The following is a 21,753-nucleotide window of genomic DNA, read 5'->3' as shown; positions in this document are numbered from 1 at the left end:
TTTCCAGTTGTCATCCAAATTTATTTTAAACACGCTGCTAACTCTTTTACTTTCTTTTTATACATTTTTTTCTTTTTAGAATTTGGAAGAGAAAAGAAACAGATTATCGAAGGAAAAAATCAATTTTTCCTTGAATGAAATTCAGAAAAATTCTGTTTTGACATGAAAAACATCCTGTCTTAGTAATATACATCTGGAATTTATTTTAATCGATAAAGAAAATTATCTAGGGTCTATTTTGTAACATAAAAATTTCTTCATTTTCATTTAAAATAATTTTTTCTCCATCTTTATCTGTCTTTATCGGCTAAATAGCATGACACCATGCCTAACTATGACATATACACGATTTTACAAATACATCCTTAAACATTCCAATGTTAATTAAGTCGAAGACTTAATATAATAACTTGACGATAAATCCTACACCAATCTGGAACCCAAGATAATTATAATTCTACTGATTGTGAGCAATTTATTTAAAATAAATAAAAATAAAAAAACAATAAAATTTTTGATAGACTTTTTTAAATTTATTTATTAATTAAGTTTTAGTTCTTTGTGAGATGTAACAAAAACCACACATGCTTTAAAATGTTTGTTTCTTTAAAATGATAAACTTGAAATGCAATAGTCGCTTTAAAATCAGTCAACCTAGACTAAGATTTAGGTACATAATTTACATTTTTTTGTTAGAAATTTGGTGCAAAGTTGGCTACTACTTTAGACAACATGATTTCTAATGAGTTCTAATCACATTAACAAGAATCCTTTTTAAATTTAATTTAAAAGTTTCCTTCATATTTAAAATTAGCCAAATAATCCCAGTACTTTGCCTCATAATTTTATTTTTTTTCCCCAATCCCTTCACCATTTTTGTGGAACATAATCACTGTACACAAAAAAGGAAAAAAAAAATAACAAAATAATATTAATTAATCTAAAACAAATTATTGATTTTTTTTGCTTCAGAGGAGCTGAATATTGCGACTGGCCCTTGCTTTCTGTGTTGCCGTTTAGGGTTGTACCTTAGATTATTCCTTTGTAGGAAAATGTTTCCCATTCTGAAAAAGAAATAATAATACTCATATTATTTAGTGCTGACATTTTCACTATTTGTTCATTATTTTATCTTAATGAAAATAGTTACTACAATAAATACTTATGTTGCCTATTTCTTTGAGCTCGAATGTCAAGTAAAATTAAAGTACTTTCTTTTTAATTTGAGGTGCGTCAATATCTGAGTTTTTTCAGAGCCTTCGGACAATGCTCTCTCCTTACAGACAACTGTTCTGTAAAGTGATTTCAAAAGTGAGCTGTAAGAAGCTCCTAGAAAATGAAAATTTACGGAGCTAGCAGCAGGATTCGAACCCAGGATCTCCGCTCAGTATCCAGTACTTACTACTGAGCAATTCCCTTACCTAATTTGAAGCATTGCCCTTAGATTTTCTCTTTCCAAGAGCTTCTTACCGCTCACTGTTACTAGTTTATGATGGACATTATTGTCTGTAACAAAGGCATTGAAAAAAGCTCCTCGCGCCAATAATCTCAGATGTTGATACGCCTTTAAAAATTATAATTAAATAAATAAAAAAAAAATAACAATATTATTGATCAATAAATATTATAATGAAAACAAGTAATGAATATTAATGAGGTAGTTGCCTGAAAATGTAAGAATTGAGAGATTCCATATTAAACATCTAAATATTAAAACAATATGGTTAATGAATACAAAAACTTCTATCTCATCACTGTCAACCAATGGTAGAGTGTTGAATAGAATAAAATAAAATGCAGCTACTCCTTCCAGTACCATGCCATTGTTAGAATAGAGAATATTTTAATAAAATATTATAATTTACATTACATGAAACATAAAAAGGAATTCTTTCTCAGATATAATTTTGTTGGTAAATACTATTAATGAGATGAAAAGTTTATTAGGTTTCTAGATCTACAATGTCTAGCCCTCAAGCTAATAGTACATAGTTCTTGGTTGGCGCCACGATACCCGAGCGGTTAGAAGTGAGGCCCTCATAGCCGAAATGTATGATGGTATTGGGTTCGACCCCCGGTCTAAGCGTAGGTTCTTATTAATTGGATTATATAAAAAACTTATATTAATGTATGTTTGGTAGAACGCCTCTGTCCACGACACCTAATTTGGTACTTGGAGGTAAAGTTAACCTGAAAAAAGGCATTACTTGCTTTACATAGCTCTAGCAGATTTCCATTTGAAAATAAAAATAAATTAATAAAACAATTTAAAAAAAAAATACAAAAGTAAACCTTGAAAAGAGGAAATAAAATATTCCTACAATCTGAACTATCCAAGATTCACACAATCCGAACAATTCAGGCAATAACCTTTAAGAAAAAAATACTAAGTTTTCATTGGTGGTATACTTGAACGACTTGATTGTAGAAAATATTAGAGCTTAGTTAAATCAAATCCAGTATTAACAAGAAAGTTAAAAGCATCCATTTGCTATTCCCTTGAAGATATCCGAACTTTATCCTGAATGTTGGCTATGATACAAAAGTTATTAAAAGCTTCTCTCTCAATTTAGTGTAACTACCAACTCTATTGGCTAATAATGAACCAAATTACAAATAGTTGAAGCGTCTTCTTAAGTTTATTGGGGGACCAATATAGAGCTGGACATTCTCAGAATAATAACAACTGCACCATCCTTCACTGTTCATCCTTCACCCTAAACTTCATTTTAATGTTATGTGTAATTAAAATTAGATTTTGGTATTAGTCAATTTTGTTTCTAAGTTTGAAGTTCTATGCTAATGTTATTAAAGCACTTAGTTTCTTGTTCCGAGTTACATTATTTGAAAGAAATATTTCAGGTTATTTATGTTAAGTACCTACTAATGTAGAATCTTCGTTTTGTTTGTTTTTTATTGAAAAGTTTGGAAATCTATGGTTATTAGTAGCTCTTGTAGTAATCATGTCTCTTCCATCATGCAATGAACTGCAATATTTCGGAGGATTTCTAAAACTTACTGAGAAGACACTTGTTACACCTGCGAATGTCACGCCATCTATAAGCCTTAAGGTATTGTATCAGGTTCAGTCTCTTCTTAAAAATCTTTAAAGAAGTTTCTTTCAATCAATAAAGTTTTCTTTAATTAGGGTTCTTATAAACAAGGCTCAACAAAATCTTTCCCACTTTGTCCTAACTGTTTTCAAGTGTATTAATTCTTTCTTCTCAAAATATCTAAGGGTTTGGTAAGTTTCCAAAATTTGGTAACAAGCTTATACTCCAAAAAGCACTGTGCTTTGTTACTTATTTTCAGACTGAAATTTCATTGCGTTTGATAAAGAAAAAGAAAATGAAATTAGGTTTGAGCTGGACAGTAATCTATGTCGTCAACAATGAAGTGTAATTAATATTGATTTATACAAAATGGAATCCCTACTACCATACGTAGTAGTTGTGAATCGTGCACTGATTTTGTTGTATTTATTGTGTTTGGGTATGAGTAAAAGGAGTACATACAGCGTAGGGAGCCTACCATATATTCACTAGAACTGTAGTTCAGAGTGCGGTCTGCAAAGTAAGTAGGCTGGTGTCTGTGTTAGCGAGCACACTCTCAGACACGTACTAAATTAATCAGTCTACGCTATTCCACACCCTTTATTTACAATTCTCCTCCAGTAATACACTTTCTTTCACGCCATCCCGATTCAACGCAATACTCAAAGCAATTCCCAGGTTATACTTTTTTTATGAAGCATACAGGTTTTGTTTACAGTTGCTCTTCACCTACTTTGTCACGAGTTCATTCTTTCTTTAAACACTCATACAAACATTAATTTACTAAACCACATTACACATTTTCTGTACAGTACTATTTCAAGTTGTATTTCATAGGAAAATAGATTTATCCTCAAATTATTAAATTCATTTTCATTGCGTTTTTCTACATAGAACATATTTCCATCATATCTAATAATAATAATCTTAGTTTTTAGAAAATACGAAGTAATTTTTAACTTAGATGCCATTGGCTTTGGAATAATAATAACATTATTATTATTTATTTGTTCATTACTATATTATCACTTATTTGTATAATTTATTATTATTTTATTTATATGTACTGTATAAGCATAATGTAACACAACCATCAAGAAATCTGACCTTTGAACTTGTGCTCATTCAGCTGTATTAATGTCCTTGTTAGGCTTATAGAAAAACTTGGCCTGCTACCGCCCCATTCTTCTGGCAGATTTTCTGGATCGATATGCTGGTGGAATGATTCCATATCAGATCCATGTAGAAATATCTAAAAAGAGGAAATATAAATAATATTTAGGTAAATATTTCATTGTCTAGGTCTTTTTCTTTTAGTTTATATTTAATTAGATAACTAACAATAACAAAGTAGTACGGTTAATCTGCAAATCTTGTGGTGTTGGTTTAAATTCTCAAGTCTTGGCCTTGGATTTAATAAGTTAATATGAGAAAATAAAAGTCATTTAGTACATTTCAGTATATCCCGCCTCCATCCTCCACAACTAATTCGCTAGTTGGACGCGTAAAGCCCTCCTCAAAGTATAGGTATGACTTTGATGTTATGAGCATAGATAGACTTAATATTAAGGTTTTTAAAAGAGTATTGAATTGGTGGATTAAGCTGGTATCAATGCCTGAAGTTAGGTTACTCGGAGGTACACTTATGATTATTAGCTAGTCTGAGAGCTTAAGATTCAAATTCTAGAAATGATGTTCATTTAAATTGGGCCTCCAGAATAAAATTTATCCTCTCTAGTTTAGGCGAAGAAACATTACAGCGATAATCTCATTTTACGGATATAAATATATTCTTTACTTTCACTCATTTAGCTCTTTCCCTACTAATCTCAAATTACTGCACTACGGTTTCAGAATTTTATTGAACCAGCATGATTTCCCTTAAAGAAATACAAGAGTTGCTTTCAAAGCTCATTTTGTAATTACATCTAAATCTGTCGGATATTTTTTTTTATTGTTAACATAATCTGTACCTCGGAGGTATACAACACTATGTCACATTTTAAATTTTTTACAGGAGAGCAAATGAAAGAGTTTGTTCGCGGTTTTTTCTTACTTATAAGCCCAGGGGAGTTATTTTGCTTAAATCTTTGGTAGATAATAAGTAACATAGATGCAAGTTAACAGATGGTTGGGTAATAAAAAAAATAATTTTGTATTAGAAACATGTATATGAGTATGTTGGACGCCTTATTCTTTATTATTGTCCAATTTATGAACCCATTAGATATAATCTTTTACATTTTCAAAAATAATTACCAGAATGATAATATGGAATGAGTCATAGCAATTAAAAATGTATACAAATTAAATATTATTATGCAATAAATGCTTATAGTTTGAAAGCTTTCATTCTAAATGTTTTAATAAAACTGCATTGTTAAAATGGTTATTGTATAGTTTCGTAAGAACAATAATTTTTACAATTTTTAATGACTTATTTTTTACCCAAAATTGTTTGAATTGGTAAAAGCTTACTCCGTAACCATTTGGTAACCAAATCTTCTAAAAACCAAAAATGTATCAGGGCTCCAATTAGTTTCAAATATCTAGACTCTAATGTACACGTTTCGTAATGACTCAGCCCTCATAATATCGTTTATTACGTTCTGAGTTCTATAACTAAGTATATTAAAAAATAAAATAAAATCGCGTGCGGTGTGTGCGTTTTTTTAAGTGCTAATTAGTATGTTTTAATTTAAATAGTTTTAAGATACTAGAACACCTGTTCTTCAAATGGAAAATCAACTTTCTACACTCCAAGAAGGCCATAAAAATAAATATAAAAAGTGTACAAATATTAGTTAACGAGCAAAATAGAAATGATAATTAAAAATTAATACTTAAAACCATGAAAAGTTGAGGGGAGAAAATATAAACGAATGCTCCGAAACCAATGTAAATAATACAATGGAAGGGTTATTTAATAACTTAAAATCACAAACCGAACAGTAAATTTGCTACCAAGTTTAAAATTAAATATTTAAGTCTAAAGTTAATATTTTTCTTTCAACATCCCTTTAGATTAGTTAACATTTCTTTCTTGTGCATTCAAAAATGCTTTAAAAGGTACATTAAAATACAAATTTCATCTCTTCCTTCTGTATCGAACACTGAAAAGAATTTTTAATAATTAATACATTTTATTAAACATGTGCTTTCTTTATCTTCTTCGATTAGTCCGCAAGTATTGGCACGCTTCATTTCACTTCATTCATTATAGTGAATCACTTTTCATTCATTATTCATTACAAGTAACATTGAACCTTCAATCTTTTTGTTTTAAGTATTTACAATAAATTTTTTTAAAGAGTGTTTTACCTACGACCATACATTAACAGTTATCCCTCCCTGCATGTGGTAACGTGTATACACGTCAAACCAAATCTCTGTTACGGTGCATTCGACGTGTATACTTGTTGTGAAACATATAAAATTGCCATTAACTATAAAAACTCGTAATTTAAATAAAATACAATAAGAATATTATTTGATGGGATGTTTCCTTTATCTTACCAGTAGAAGTGCCAAGTATTTTATACGGAGGGTGTGGAGGGAGTCAGCCAAATGATAAGTGGTTGGTACATTTTTAGTCTCCTCATTAGAGATTGGGAATTACGCACACAAATAAAAGCTCTCAACCCTTGTGCAATGCCGTTTTTACCTTAGATAGAGGTTCACAGACCTCAGTACGAGCATGATTTCATTTTGCACTGAATTCAAAGCTCTTTTCTTCCTTGTAAAAGCTCTTGCGTCGCTAGTTAATTAGGCAATGCATACATGAAGCGGTGCAAGATTTTTAAAGAACAAAGAATGCTTTGTAATCTTAAGCCCCAGAAATTGCAGAAAAAGTGTTTGTAGTGACTATTACGACGTTGTAAACTTTTGGATGTTTTGCCCTGCGTTCGACGTGTATACATGTCATTCTCTGATTTTAATTCCGCACACTGTGGGATTTTTAAAAATTAAATTCCGCCCTTAACTGGTTAAAGATAGAAAAATGAAAACGAAAATAAGAAATTTTAATTTAATTTTGATTTTTAATGATTTAAAGCTCGTCAACATCTGAGGTTATTGGTGCCTGGAGCTTTTTTCAAGTTAAAGCCAGCCTCCGCAAAATGTTCTCTCGTTACAGAAGCCATTGTCCAACACCAGATAGTGAGCTGTAAGAAGCTCCTAGGAAGAGAAAATCTAAGGCTCAGTAGCTTGATTCGAACCCGGGATCTATGCTAATCGCCTAGCTAATCCCTTCACAGAAATTTTAATTATTTTTTTTCTTTTAATTTAAGGTACAATTTTTTTTCAGTGCATTTCTGGCCTCTGAAGCAACTTCTGAATTCTTTGGTATAATTGTGACCTGCGCTCCTTAGCGGCGCGTTCATTGAATGGATGATCAGCGTCCTAGTTTGTCATGGCACGGAGAACAGACATCCGAGTTTGAAAGTCAGGAAGACACAAGTAAGCTTGAAGGCAGATATGGCCTAAGTGGGGTAGCTGGTTACTGTAGATTACCTAACTGTGAGTTCACTAGAAGACTACGACATCGTACACATTTTTACCCAGCATGGATCTCAAAATGATGACATTAAAAATATCCCCAAAATTAAATTGTCATCTCCAAACAGATACCTTGGACTAGATGCATGGCGATGAGCAAGTCAATTTAACGGCGAATTGTGTGCGCTAGGCGAATGATAAAAAGCTTTGGAGTTTGTAAGTTGCTGCTTAATTTGAATAATGGAACATTTCAGAAGCAGGTACTACTTACTAGCAGTAATGTTGTCGGTCTTAAAATAGTCGTACAAGTCCAAGTACAAGATATTTCTGCAATTGAGGCTTTGTGTTGCCTGAATGTAATGGTATGTAAGTTTGTCGGAAGAGGACAGTTTGTCAGTAATACGGCCTTCAACAAATAATCCCTACTGCTGCAACAGCTCCCACAGGCCAAGAAGATCAGACTTCAGGATTCAGAATCACATATACATAGTGTGCTAATTTGATTACCAATTTGAGTCAAATGTTGTGGTAAATGAGTATGAATAAACTTCAATTTGCTAATGGTGGTGCAAAATATCCTAATTTCTGAGTAATGGCGGAGGAACTATATCTTTACGAGTACAGCATAGAATTCATCCTACATTTAACTTATGTAATTCAGTTTTTGGAACACATTTGTGATAAATTATAAGAATTGATTATTTAAAAAAGAAAAAACCTAGAATAAACAAGCCTGAAATTGTCATGTATGACTGGATTTACAGTTAGCAATTTAAATATATTAACAATTTGGAGAACGAAGTTGTTGATGGATATTTCATTAATGAGCAGCAAGAATAATTAGGTACTGCCCTTTATGTGTGATCAAAAGTGCATCTCTCAAAGCTACAGGTCGGTGTTGATCATCAACTGTCATAATAGGCTAGATATTGTATTAGAGGACAAGCTTGAAAAGCAAACATATCGGATAGTCGATATCCAAGCAACTATAGAGCAATAATAAGGAAGTACTTCGAGAGTGGGAATACTAGCTATCTTGTTAATTTGTGTCTAACACTTTGTCTAAAAGTACATTCAATTAATTAATAACCTTGTTTGTGCAATAAATAAATAGTTAACGTCCTACGAATTGGCGATGTAGAGCGAACAGGTCTAGTTGACTAACTGCTTCCAGGTCAGTCAAAACTTCGTTATCTTGAAGTTTAGAAACATTTGCATGCCCTACTAATCTGAGAATTTCCCCCCAAACACATATAAGTTATACATCACTCCAGCCATTCATATTTTTATTTATGTAAAACATGATAAGAGAATATATCGTAAATTATTCTTTCGTTCCTTCCTGTACTTTGTTTTTGAACAAAAATTTTACAAAGATTCGAATATTATTTTTATTTATCACTTGTTTATTATTTACTAAAATAAGAATAAACATTTATAACTACAAATACATAGTATCCATATAAGATTCACCGAATGTACATTCCCAAAAAGATTTATTCCAAACAACCTTAAGGAAGTGATTTAATTAAAACTGTCCGGCAGGACAGTTATATAAGAGTTGATCGTCGAAAAATGCACGAAAAAGAGTAACGTTGAAAAACACTCAACTTTAAAAAAACACGCTTATGATGTTACGCAATCCTTAAGATATTGATCACTTAAGTTCACTGAAGAGATATGGTAAAATGCTCAGAGACAAACTAATTTTTGCCAGATAAATAGCACTTTTTTTCTTGCAAACAATTATTGAAATTTTATTTCATTTTGCAAGCTAGTATATTACTATCTATCTATCTATCTATCTCCCTGGCTCAACAACCCTTAGTGGGTCCTGGCCTCCTCTATTAATTTATGAAAGTCGTGACGGTTTTGTGCTGCCGCTCTCCAATTAGAAACCCCCGAAGATTTAAGTTTGCATTTTGGTATTCTGGCGATTCAAGTAAATCACGCAGTAGGCTTCTTGCATCGTTGGCTACTCCATCTTGCCATCTTAATTTGGGTCTACCAACCTTCCTGCTGTGGCCCATCTCTCCGTTCAATATTTTTGGGATGGGGGCTGCCTCTCCCATTCGGGCTACATGCCCCGCCCAGCTAAGCCTACTAAGTTTTATTATCCGCCCAACATCCGCTTCCCCAAACAGCTCATATACCTCCTGGTTCTTTCTTATTCTCCATCTGCCCTCCTCCCTCACGGGTCCAAGGATTCTTCTAAGAATTTTCCTTTCGAAGGCAAGAAGGTTGCGCTCACTTGCTTTTGGAAGGGTCCATGTTTGGGATGCGTACGTGAGAACTGGGCGGATTAATGTTTTGTACAGCATGAACTTCGACTTTCTAGATACTAGGCTGCTTTTAAAAAATTTTACCAGGCCGAAATAGCATCTATTGGCAGTCATGATTCTCCTTTTTATTTCTTGATGTATATTACTACCTGTGCTAATTGAAGGGTTGGATTTAGATTCAGGCGGTGCGAGGTCTATTACTTCAAAAAGAACATGGAAGAACCAAGGAGAATTCCGAATATATTTGTGCGCAAATTAAAATTTGTATACTTTCAATTAATTATTTCAGAAATAATACTGAAGTTTTCCGTAAAAGAACCAATTCTACTATACTTTTTTGTCATTGAACTCATATTTGGAAAAATAATTAGTGCGCTAATCTCAATATTTGCATTTAAAACCTGTTGAAAATAATCTTTAAATAGCCCATCCAGTTTCGTTTGCAGTAGTCGATAAAGTAAAGGAGAAACTCTAAAGAGAAGTACTAGCAAAGCTAATAAAACCAATCTTATTGCTTTCAAGGCTTCGTGTATTTCTTTAAAATATATTAATTAGGTATATTAAATCCTTTAATTTTTCATTTTTGCCATTTAATAAGGTACTTTTCAGTTTTTTATTTTCTATTCTATTTATTGATACATTTTTCTTTTCTTTTTTCAGAGTATGTATCATTTTCTTTTTTATTCTTTAGATTAGATTTTATATTCTTTAGATCTATTATTCTGTTTCTATTTCCTTTTTCATTTTTTCAATCTGTCAATTTTATATTTAATTTTTCTGTCTTATGTTGTAATTTTTCTACTGTGTGTTACTGTAGTGCTTATTTTGTTTTATTTATACTGCGTCAACCCTCCGGCAGATGAAATTTCCATGCCATAGAATGTTTTTTTATTTTGAAAATGTATTTACTTTTTTTCAAATAAAACATTATTATTATTATTATTATTATTATTAATAAAACCAATCAAACATTGAACCTTGCGCCCTAGTTTGAAAGCCGAACGGAAAAGTAACAATTTGTGAAAAAATAATAAATTTCGTCGTAAGATTCATCGACTGGAATAAAAACAAACTTTGGAGGCTCAAACTTGAGAAATTGTTTTCTCATCTAAATGGTGGAGTTTTTCTCCATGGATTAAACGAATGCTCATTTGTTAAATCTTTGTCAATCTAATAAATTATTAGCTGTAAATACAGGGTGTATACGGAGGAGTGGTCGAAACTTCGGGAGGTGATTCAGCAGCTCAAATGCAACAAAAAATATTCTATTCACTTTGGCCCGATTCTCAATAGTGTCCAAGATATTTGCATTTTTAACTTTTCCGTCGATATTCGCGTTTTTCACCATAAAAACGGCCGTAACTTTTCTTTCCTTTATCCTACAACAAATCTGCTTATTCCAAAAGAAAGAGCATTAAATTTCCTATAAATTTGCTTGGTACAGAGCCTCAAAACGATTCTTATAACAATGAAATTTTTACTTGAATGTCTAAAAATTTTGTTCTCGATGATTTTTGTTAAAATTTTCAACTGCATTTTCTCAATGGTTAATGAATCAAGGAATCACATAATTTCAGAAAAAGTTGCGCATTTATTGAGCTTCAAGATCATATGGATTTTTTTTGGTTTATAATAAATCCCTACCCCCAACAGAGGGGTGTAAATGCAGAAAACTGGGATTTTACGAACTGACATTTCATTACTAATTTACTCAAATATCAATTTTTACCATTTTAGTAACATTTTAGTTTGGTACAATCATTATTTTATAAAACGGAAGTAAAAAATAAAGTAGCAATAAAACACAGAAGTGAAAAAGTACAATAGGCAGGTGCCTAGTTAAAATTGTTACAAAAATCGTTCGAACTATTCAAACAAGGAAGTGGGAAAGAATTGTGGCAAATTTTTAGTTTCTTGACTACAATTGTTTGTGCAACATATTTTAACGACATAATGGAGTTTTTTTTTCATTAAAATTAATTAATAATAATTCATAACTAATCAATTTTTGGAGAAGGAACAAAAAGAATATAACCATTTTATTTTTGAATTATTATTAATTAACTTTGATAAAAAAAACCTCCATTATGTCATTAAAATAAGTTGCAGAAAAAATTGTAGTCAACTACTGCGTTTTATTGCTACTTTATTTTTTACTTCCGTTTTATTAAATAATGATTGTTAAAAACTAAAATGGTTACTTTTCTTTTTGTTCCTTCTCCAAAAATTGACATTTGAGTAAATTAGTAATGAAAAGTCAGTTCGCAAAATCCCAGTTTTCTGCATTTACACCCTTCTGTTCGGGGAAGGGTTTTATTAAAAACCAAAAAAATCCCTATGATCTTGAAGCTCAATAAATGCGCAACTTTTTCTGAAATTATGTGATTCCTTGATTCATTAACCATTGAGAAAATGCAGTTGAAAATTTTAACAGAAATCATCGAGAACGAAATTTTTAGACATTCAAGTAAAAATTTCATTGTTATAAGAATAGTTTTGAGGCTCTGTACCAAGCAAATTTATAGAAAATTTAATGCTCTTTCGTTTGGAATAAGCAGATTTGTTGTAGGATAAAGGATAGAAAAGTTACGGCCGTTTTTATGGCGAAAAACGCGAATATCGACGGAAAAGTTAAAAATGCAAATATCTTGGACACTATTGAGAATCGGGCCAAAGTGAATAGAATATTTTTTGTTGCATTTGAGCTGCTGAATCACCTCCCGAAGTTTCGACCACTCCTCCGTATACACCCAGTATAATTACGGTATTTTTTTTTTTTGCGTATCAACAGCTGAGGTTATTAGCGCCCGGAGCTTTTTCCAGTGCACTACCGGCCTCCGGACAGTGTTCTCTCGTTACAGGCAACACTGTCCATCACCGGACAGTGAGCTGTAAGAAGTTCCTAGGAAGAGAAAATCTAAGGGTCAGCAGCTGGATTCGAACCCGGGACCTCCGCGTGGGAGTCCAGTATGCTAACCTCATAGCTAATCCCTTCCCTTAATTACGGTATTATTCGTCCCAGGCCCTATCGCTCACTAGACAGTAAAGATGTAAAAAAGGTTCTAGGAAGCGAAAATCTATGAGCTGTTATCTGAATCCAGAACGCAGAATCTCTGCATGGGAATCCAGTAGGTTAGCACACAAATTTAGTACTTACCTTAATTTTACATTCCATTTGAATACAATTAACTTAGAGTAATAATTCTGTCTTGAGATGCGTTGCGATTTAAATACTCTCCGCAATACGTACAAAGTAGACTCAGCACAATAACACCGTGATTTTTTTTTTTTTTTTTTTTTAAAGAAGCCAGTATGTTAATAGAATCAGCAGTAAGTGAAAATAGAAAAAGAATGACCCAAGCAGATAAAAGTCTCCCCGTTTAGTCTACGTATATCTTCTTTTAACGGTGCCATTATTTTTTCGCTCTTTTTCAGAGCTGTGGATATCACTTCTTTTTTTTTTCTTTTTTTCACTGAATGATAAGCGCCCTAAAGTGATCAATAGCCAATGACCTTCAGGCTGCCATAGAAAAGCTATTTATTGCGTTCAAGCCTACGGATCCAAAAAACATGATAATTTATCTATAACTAACCTTAACAAAAACTTACAGTTTTAAAAGTTAAGTATAAGGGTTGTTTAAACGCCAAAAGGTACACAAATCAGCAAGTACCCAACATTTCATTAATAGTTAAGTAATTCTACTGCATTAATTTTCATTAATAAGTTATTTTTTAGAATTTATTAGATGTCACAGACCCTTATGCTGGCCATTTTCGTCTACAAAATATTTGTTCAAGTAGCACTGTAGATTGACTGTAATATCTAGTTATCTATAATAATCAACGTTATAAAAAATTTAAAAAAAAATTCAAAACTTTTTTTTATAAAAAACTTACACCAATGATTTTGTTTATTTTATTTATTTATTTTTATTTTAAATAAAAATCGTCGGTTTAAGTTCATTCTTCGATTAAAGTAATTGTTATTTTATGTAGTAGTCAAACGTTTATAATAATAGGTAATAATTATCTGGTTTTATCGCAAATAATATAGTTTTCTTCAATTACATTCTCAATCTAGGTATTCATCCCACAATGTTGTATATATGCAATATAAAATAAATAAGATATGCATATTTTTAGGACAGCTAATTATTCCAGTATTTTACTATAAGTAAAATTAGGGGAACTAAATTAAATTACAATTGAGAAATGAATAATTGTTGTTGAATAATCTACTTGTTATTAACTGTGTGTTATTTGTGCTCACGAATATTTCGGTAAGACGAATTCAAGACAGTAGCCTACTCTAACTTTGTCTTTTTCTACTTTAACATGCATGTACATATTTATGTGATTTATCATAATTATAACAAAAAAATATTATAAATGAAGTGGCCAGCATAAGGGTCTGTGACATCTAATAAATTCTAAAAAATAACTTATTAATGAAAATTAATGCAGTAGAATTACTTAACTATTAATGAAATGTTGGGTACTTGCTGATTTGTGTACCTTTTGGCGTTTAAACAACCCTTATACTTAACTTTTAAAACTGTAAGTTTTTGTTAAGGAGATTTTTGTACCTTTTGGATAGATTTTCCTTTTTGTCTATTTTACAAAGTTACATATCTTCTTTACAGATTTTTTTAAAATTTGGAATAAACAATTCTATCATTATAATCTGATAAGGTGTTAAGTCGGAACCGTAACTACCAATGGAGAGATCTTTTTAAAGAATGATTATAGTTGCGTTCCCCCAAACCATCCTCAATAACAATTTTTTTGAAAAAGCGTTTTGAATAACATAGGAAGGTATTTGTACGTAAATAGCAAAATTAAACTGCGATTTCAGTACTTCCTTTTAAGAGGAGTAAGAAAAATAAACTACGATTGCAGTACTTCTTCCTAAAAGGCAAAGAGGCAAAGATCTTTTAATCGAACGACAATTCATTGATTTAAATCGGTTCACTCATTGATAATTTAAATGATTGCAGTACTTCCTCTTAGTAGGTGCAAGAGCATCAGCAACGTAGAGGAGCTTTAACCACTTATTCGAGCTGAATTTTATCAAAATCGGACTAAGCGTTATAGAAATATTGGTAATAATAGTTTTAGAAAGGGCCTTATTTGGGTGGGGCAAACTCCCCTCCTTATGAGGCACGGCGTCGAGACTTTTAAAGTGCAAATCTGTACAAAATTTCGATTCGAATGACCCTTCATTCATGCAAATCGGTTCACGTGTCGATAATTTGCAACGATTGCTATACTTCCCCTTAACAAGTGTAAGAGCAGATCGTCGCTTTAATGTTACGTAGGGGAGCCCTAACCCTATCACCCTACCAAATTTTATCAAAATCGGGCCAAGATTTACAGAGTAATTAGTAATAATAATTTTGGAGGGGGCCTTACATAAAGGGGGCTAACTCCTCTCCCATTCGATGTACAGCGTCGAGACCCCAAAAAGGCACATCTACATAAAATTCCGAATCGAATGATACCTCATTCATGAAAATCGGTTCACGCGTTTAGGCGCTACGTTGTTTACAAAAAAGGTAACAAGAAGAAGAAGAAGAAGAAGAAGAAGAAGAACAACAACAACAAGAACAAGAACATTTTTTGAAAAAGCCGTTTTTGCTCATTTTTGGCAACTTTTTTCTCGAAACCTATTAGATCTGGGTGGTTGCAAAAAAATTACAGTTATAAAGGAGGGTTTGCCCTATAATTTAAAGAAAATTTGGGAATTTTATCTTTTATAGAAAAAGAGAAAAAAATTGTCAAAGTTGGGTGTTTTTCAACGTTACGCTTTTTCGTGCAGTTTTTGATGATCAACCCTTATACAACTGTCCTACCGGACAGTTTTAATTATAGTTTTTGTACAAATATAAACTTCCAACATTAAACAAACTTCAGAATGTTTAAAATAATTAGATGAAGTAAAACTAAGTTTGAACAGTTTGAACATAATATTTTGTGTTTAATGTTTAACTTACCCTCTTTCTGAGTTTCTTTTTCAACAACGGTTTGAATACTGAGTAACATGCGTTAAAATAAAACGGCTGGTTTAATACATGTATTGCTTTTAATCTCATTGGTATTTTATCCTGAAAACAAATATGAGAATAATGAGACGATCGATTTAGTAATGACAAAAAATGCAAATAAATATTGTAAGTCAATAAAAATAAGACAATAAAATAACTTTTGATAAGTACAAATAATGTAGACAAATAATTTCTACAAAATGTAGACCTAATTTTTACAAAAAAAAACGTTTAATATTGCATGTTAAAAATAAATATAAATATATGGGATAGAATCGAAGAGTTTTGAAAATGTAGATTATGCGAATTTCGGAATTGTTGCAGAGCATGACTACTTTGTAGATCCACCTTTTCAGACGGACAACTGCCTCTTGTATTCCAACGGAAGAATAAACATCGAACACCATAACATGGGCACAACCCCCGAAAAAGAAACAGAAACTTAGGATTACTGGGCTTTAGAGGCCAACCCCAGACATTGGGCTGCTCGGTGCAAAAATGGGCATGATCTCACATAAGGGGCTACAGGGAAAACATCTTTGTATACTTGTGTATATAAGGGCGGGTGTTGGTTTAGTGGTCAAGAGGGTGGCTTTGTAAGTGGGAGATTCCCAGAGCGTATGACTACTTTTTATTTGCTAATCTGATGAAACTGATGGAAATGCATTGATAACAATGACTCCTCGGCCCATTATCCCTGTATCCTATCGACGTTGTAGAACAGAGGTGGAGCAATGGATTTTGAAGGAACATCGGAAACGGAGGAGATCCCGAGCTGATTGCCGTCAGGCTAAGGAAATTCTTGGCCTGTCAAAAACGGCTATAGTTGGTTTTAGCAGGTCCCGGATCCGCCAGTTGGTTCAGGTGTTGAGTGAACATGCGAATTTAGCGTACTATCTTTTTAAATGCGGCCTTACCCAGTCGCCAATCTGTGCTGGCTGTGGTGAGTCCAATGAGACTGTGCGGCACTTTGTAGAGGTGTGCCCCGTTTATTCTAAAACTAGATTTCTCGTCTTCTGGAGGCCAAATGTTTCCCTACCGGAGATTGTGGCATCTGGTAATCTTAACTAATCTTAACGAACTTTCTAGGTTTATTCAGTGCACTGTAGCGATTGAGTCGCCATGCTCCCTAGTGTCCTGTCACTACTTTATTAGTTTATTGTATTGGCATCTGGCAACCTTTAGCCGGATTTGTTGGTCTTGAAGCCTCGGTATCTCTCATGAGATGAGGGGTGGGTGGGGAACAATGGGCATTTTGGATTACCTGCGTTCCTTCCCCTTTTCGGTGGAACCGCCCTTCTAATACAATCTACAATCTACTTTTTATTTGTTAGAAAAAAAAGTTAATAGTAAAGAATGAGCTTCCGCCCTCGTCCTAACCTAATTGGTAGTTGGACGTTAAGCCCCGCCTGAAAAGATAGGCGATTACTTTTCTAACTTACTTGTGTATAGTTCTATCGGACAGAAAACTTGTTAAAAGGCACTAAAGATTGAAAACATAATTTCCTGACAGAAAATCTAATGCACATTCGAATGACGCAATCGGTACCTAGACTCAGCACATTTAAAATTATTGACGATTTATACGGTAAGATAGTAGTAACAAGTTTGTAAAGCACAAAATGTTAAATACTTCCCGAACAAAGAAGTTTTCGCAAAATGTTAACTAGACTTTTTTCTTTAATTTGAACTTTACAATTGAGTTCAGAAGTTTGGTTTTCAGGGGTGCTGAGACACCCTGAATATTTAATTATACCGACCTAAATATACGTAACATAGGTAGTTAATGTTACAATAAAGAAAGAGCTGCTTCTTTCATTTGTAGGCAATAATTTTCAATAAGGTGTAATATAACAAGGGATATTTGCACACAAGTTATATGTACTAATATTCTGATGACTTCATTTCAAATCATAACTAATCTCTACAGAAGGAAGTATGTTCCAGATTTCTTATAACTAGAATGATATATTTTTGTGTAGGGTTCATTCTATTTGTTTACTGGTTTAAATATTTCTCTCAGAGTACATAGTTCTTCCTTTAACATGCAAATTTTGTTATATTATCTCTTTTCCCACCACTCCTACTTGTCTCATGACATGAGATTATTTATCTATTCGTTTACAGATATAAATTTAACAGTTTATGTGGATTAAGCTAAGTATTTATAAATTTAAAATTGCCTAATACGAGAAAGTTTTAAACTGAAGCAAAAACACATAACATGAGAACTCCGTTGCAATTTCTAGAGTTCTAATTGACAAATTTCCTTTGTCCACTTAATCTTTGCCTTTCTATAAGCTATAAGGACTTCTTGCTCCTATTTAATCCTCAACCTGACAGCGCAGAGCTTAGATTATTTTCTTCATCACTTCCTTAGCTTTGGCTTAACGTTAAAATTGGCTTTTATTGAATGTTCCTAGCACATTCGCGTCTACTTTTCTCCCTTCACCATCTGACTCAGATATCTCATCCCCATAGCACGCATTCACTTCTTAAGCTTTTCTTACCGCATTTAGAAGAGATTTATAGTAAGTTGGAACTTTTTAAATTACCATAACTTTTGAAAAACCTGATTTAAAAAATAATTGATTTGTTTTTTTAGGACCTCAAGTACTTAAAAATATGCAAAAAAAATATAACGTTCCATTTGAAAAACAAAAGTTGGATGCTGTATCTCGAGATATTAGGGTTTGAAAACATGGGTCAATCACTAAAAATAAACTAGACTAAAAATGATTAAATACGTGTTTTCTATTTTTTCGAAATTTGCCGCCGTTTAAAAAAAAAAAAGTGGGTGGAGCATATAATTCTGGTCACTCCTGTATATGTGGCTGTTCAGAATTTGTTTCGCTCAAAACATTCTTATCTTCTCAATTAATTATCTAAAAATTGCATTAGGTTTTTTTATGGTTACAACATACCCATCTCCCTACGTCTTAAAAAAAGCTCTTGATGAAGGGTTCTCGAAACATCAAGAAATTGACTTAGAAAATGACTTGCTCTGGCTAATGCCACCTTCTTTTCGTCATAAGAGCGTCAATTTAGTTTTTTTAATTACCTTTAATTAAACGTTTTAAGTGCATAAAACTAAACTGGATTGTGATACTTTCCTTTTAACTTAGTTGATCTGTTTAAAGGGAGAATTATACCTTATAATCCCATATATTTATATACGAATTAGCTTATTTGCAACTGATTAAACTGCTTTACAACTTAACAAATAAAGAAATCTGAGGTGCTAACTATGATGATATATAGAAGTAATAAAACATTGTAAATAACTTTTAAGGTCACGAGATTAAGGTTAGAGAAAGATGATTCATGTCAAAGTGTAATGATAAAAGTTCAGACGATATTAATCCACCTTCTGTTTAATGATTATCAAATTATTTTATTTAGCCAATGTTGAAGTTATCATCATTTTCAGTGCAACTATTAAACTTTTACTAGCAGAAACCCATTTATTATTGTCCTTTCCATCTTGGGAAGTGATTTTTGTTGTTAAATAAATAAATATTTCTTGTAAATCATCTGCACATTTTTCCTACAGTACTAACAATGGTTTATCTAGAGCAGTGTTTCCCAACCTTTTTTGTGTCATGCCCCACCTTAACCTTTATAAAATTTTTATGTCCCCCTATGTAACATATATAATTTTTAACATTAAAAAAATTGATTTGTTCACTGTAAGAAACATAAATGATAGGTTCTAGGAAGAAATCACTCTGAAATTGTTAACAAAACACAGTAAGTAAAATTTCAAAACATATAATGAAAAACTGAAATTCAAATTCCAAATAATTTTAATACAGATTTTTCTATATTAATTTATTATTTTAATTTAGTGAGATCCTTGCGCTTGATGCTTGCTGCACAGAGATTTTATATAAGGTTCCAATTTGGTTAGCTGCAGTCTCAAGTCTCCACGTTGTGTTATATCCAGCCGATTTCTTTTTTTTACCAGTAAATCATTTACAGCACTAAATCCACATTCAGCTAAAAATGAAGATGGAAACGGTAGCAATAGTTTTCTTGCACATTTGGTTGAATTTAGGTATTTGATTTCTGTTTCCTCACAAAGCCATGCCATCGCTCCTTTTATATTAAATAAAGTTTTAACTGACTCATCATTTTGCAATTCTGCGAGTTCTTCTTGATACTGCATATTTGATATGCAGCGATGGGCCAATTAAGTGCCAACAACTGCGCTGTTTAGCGAGTTTTTAAAACGTCCGGGGTTCCCCGCGTCAGACTGCGGTGAACCCCGGACGAAGTTTACTTGACGACGCCAATCACCCAGTTGATATTTTGGTCTCGTCAAACGGAATTATACCTAATAATTATTTACCGCAATTATTTAAGAATTTGCTTTTTTTGTTAAATTTGGCACCGATATCTAGCATTGCATTTAAATGGCCCGGAACGAAAGCGTTAAAGTCGTGTCGAATCCATTTTCGAATTGTCCCCCTTAACTATCAAATTGCCCCCCTGGGGGGCGTGGGCCCCACGTTGGGAAACACCGATCTAGAGTGTTAACAGATGCTTAATTAATTTTTATAATTGGTTAACATTTTAACAATTATCGCTTTTATTGGAATGGAAGCATTGAAAGTGAACTGATTTAATGTCATAGGGCATCTCTTTCCCTCTGGGAACGTAATGCCTGACACCCTGTAGATAAATGCACGGAGATGTATTTGGAGGGTATCTCGGGAAAGATTACCCATGTGAGTAATCAATCTTTGGCCTCACAAGAATCACTGATTTGGGCCGCGGTAAGGGCATCAGTGAGGCGCACAGGAATCAGATCTTCACAGAGCTAAAGACTCACCCGCCCTTATTTTAACAGCTACACCAAAGTGACGGTCTGGCATCTCGAACATTGTCGTCCGCTTGAAAATATTGTCCCCGAATTTGCTGACAAGCCGTTGTCGGACATCCTATTTATCTGTCACGTATTCAAACCTAAGTTTACAAATTTCAGGCAAATTCATTTTTTATTAAATTAAATAAATTTTGGGTTGCGCCAGCAGGTTTTTCTTTCTTTCTTTTTTAAGGAATAAGTCTTCATATTGCTTCAAACAGATGTTTTTTAATTGTAATATAAAGTTGGAAGGACGAAAAGAAGAAGCCATACTTGTACTATCATTGTCAGATGCCATGCGATTGTTGGAGTAATCAGTCTAGCCTGGTCCAGCAAACTTAAGCCAGCCATATCAAATACAATTATAGTACCGGATACTTGCAGAACCAGATCGTTTAACATCATTTCCAATATAGACGTTCCTAATTTGAATGATTCAATCAATGGTACATCGTTGAGATGTATCCTAGCTGAAAAATAAAATGCATAAATAAATAAATTTGATCTCTAAATATTCTTAAAAAGATTACATTTTACAATTAAAATAAAATTTAGAAATTACAAAATATTTTCTATATTTGAAATGGTAATAAATTTTAAATGAAATTTGCAATTAACTGAGTGACTGCATGGGTTAAATGTCTGAAAATTATTACTCAGTTAATTTCGTGTTTCCATTGGTGATGGACTACCGCTATAACCAATATCGATGTTTCAACTATAATCCAGATATAGACACATGACAGCTTACTGTCAGTTCTATGTCTCCCATAAATCATTCACGGCTCAAACTAATACTCTTTAAAGCAAAATTCAGATTCAACCTTATCTTGTTTATATAAAAGTTTAGCCCATAGATCCTAAACTTTTCTCGCCGACTGCTCCTTGCGAATGTTACCTTTTATGAGAAAGGAAGAAAAGAGGAGATACTATATTAGATAATAACTAAATAGATAATAAAATTTTATGTTATAAAATCTTAAAATTTGAACTATCTAAATTAATTAACA

At 32.5% G+C, this 21,753-nt stretch overlaps 1 protein-coding gene across 3 annotated transcripts in view; it reads right to left on the bottom strand.

Moving 5' to 3' along the window:
* LOC141456583 (alpha-tocopherol transfer protein-like) overlaps nt 1–21,753 on the bottom strand; it is a 173,919-nt gene continuing 152,166 nt past the window's right edge. For all 3 annotated transcript variants that reach the window (XM_074132735.1, XM_074132736.1, XM_074132737.1), the window contains 4 exons: nt 21,017–21,213; nt 15,826–15,936; nt 4,161–4,305; nt 1–1,064 (listed from right to left, as the gene is read on the bottom strand). In XM_074132735.1, coding sequence (XP_073988836.1) covers nt 1,030–1,064; nt 4,161–4,305; nt 15,826–15,936; nt 21,017–21,213 — 488 coding nt within the window. In that variant the 3' untranslated portion in view covers nt 1–1,029. The remainder of the gene's footprint in view (nt 1,065–4,160; nt 4,306–15,825; nt 15,937–21,016; nt 21,214–21,753) is intronic.

The sequence above is a fragment of the Rhodnius prolixus genome, unplaced genomic scaffold (assembly GCF_049639745.1).
Source record: "Rhodnius prolixus isolate KJV_2025 unplaced genomic scaffold, Rpr scaffold_4, whole genome shotgun sequence".
Lineage (NCBI taxonomy): Eukaryota > Metazoa > Arthropoda > Insecta > Hemiptera > Reduviidae > Rhodnius > Rhodnius prolixus.
The sequence above is the reverse complement of the archived record's forward strand: the minus strand, read 5'-3'. Positions and strand labels throughout refer to the sequence as shown.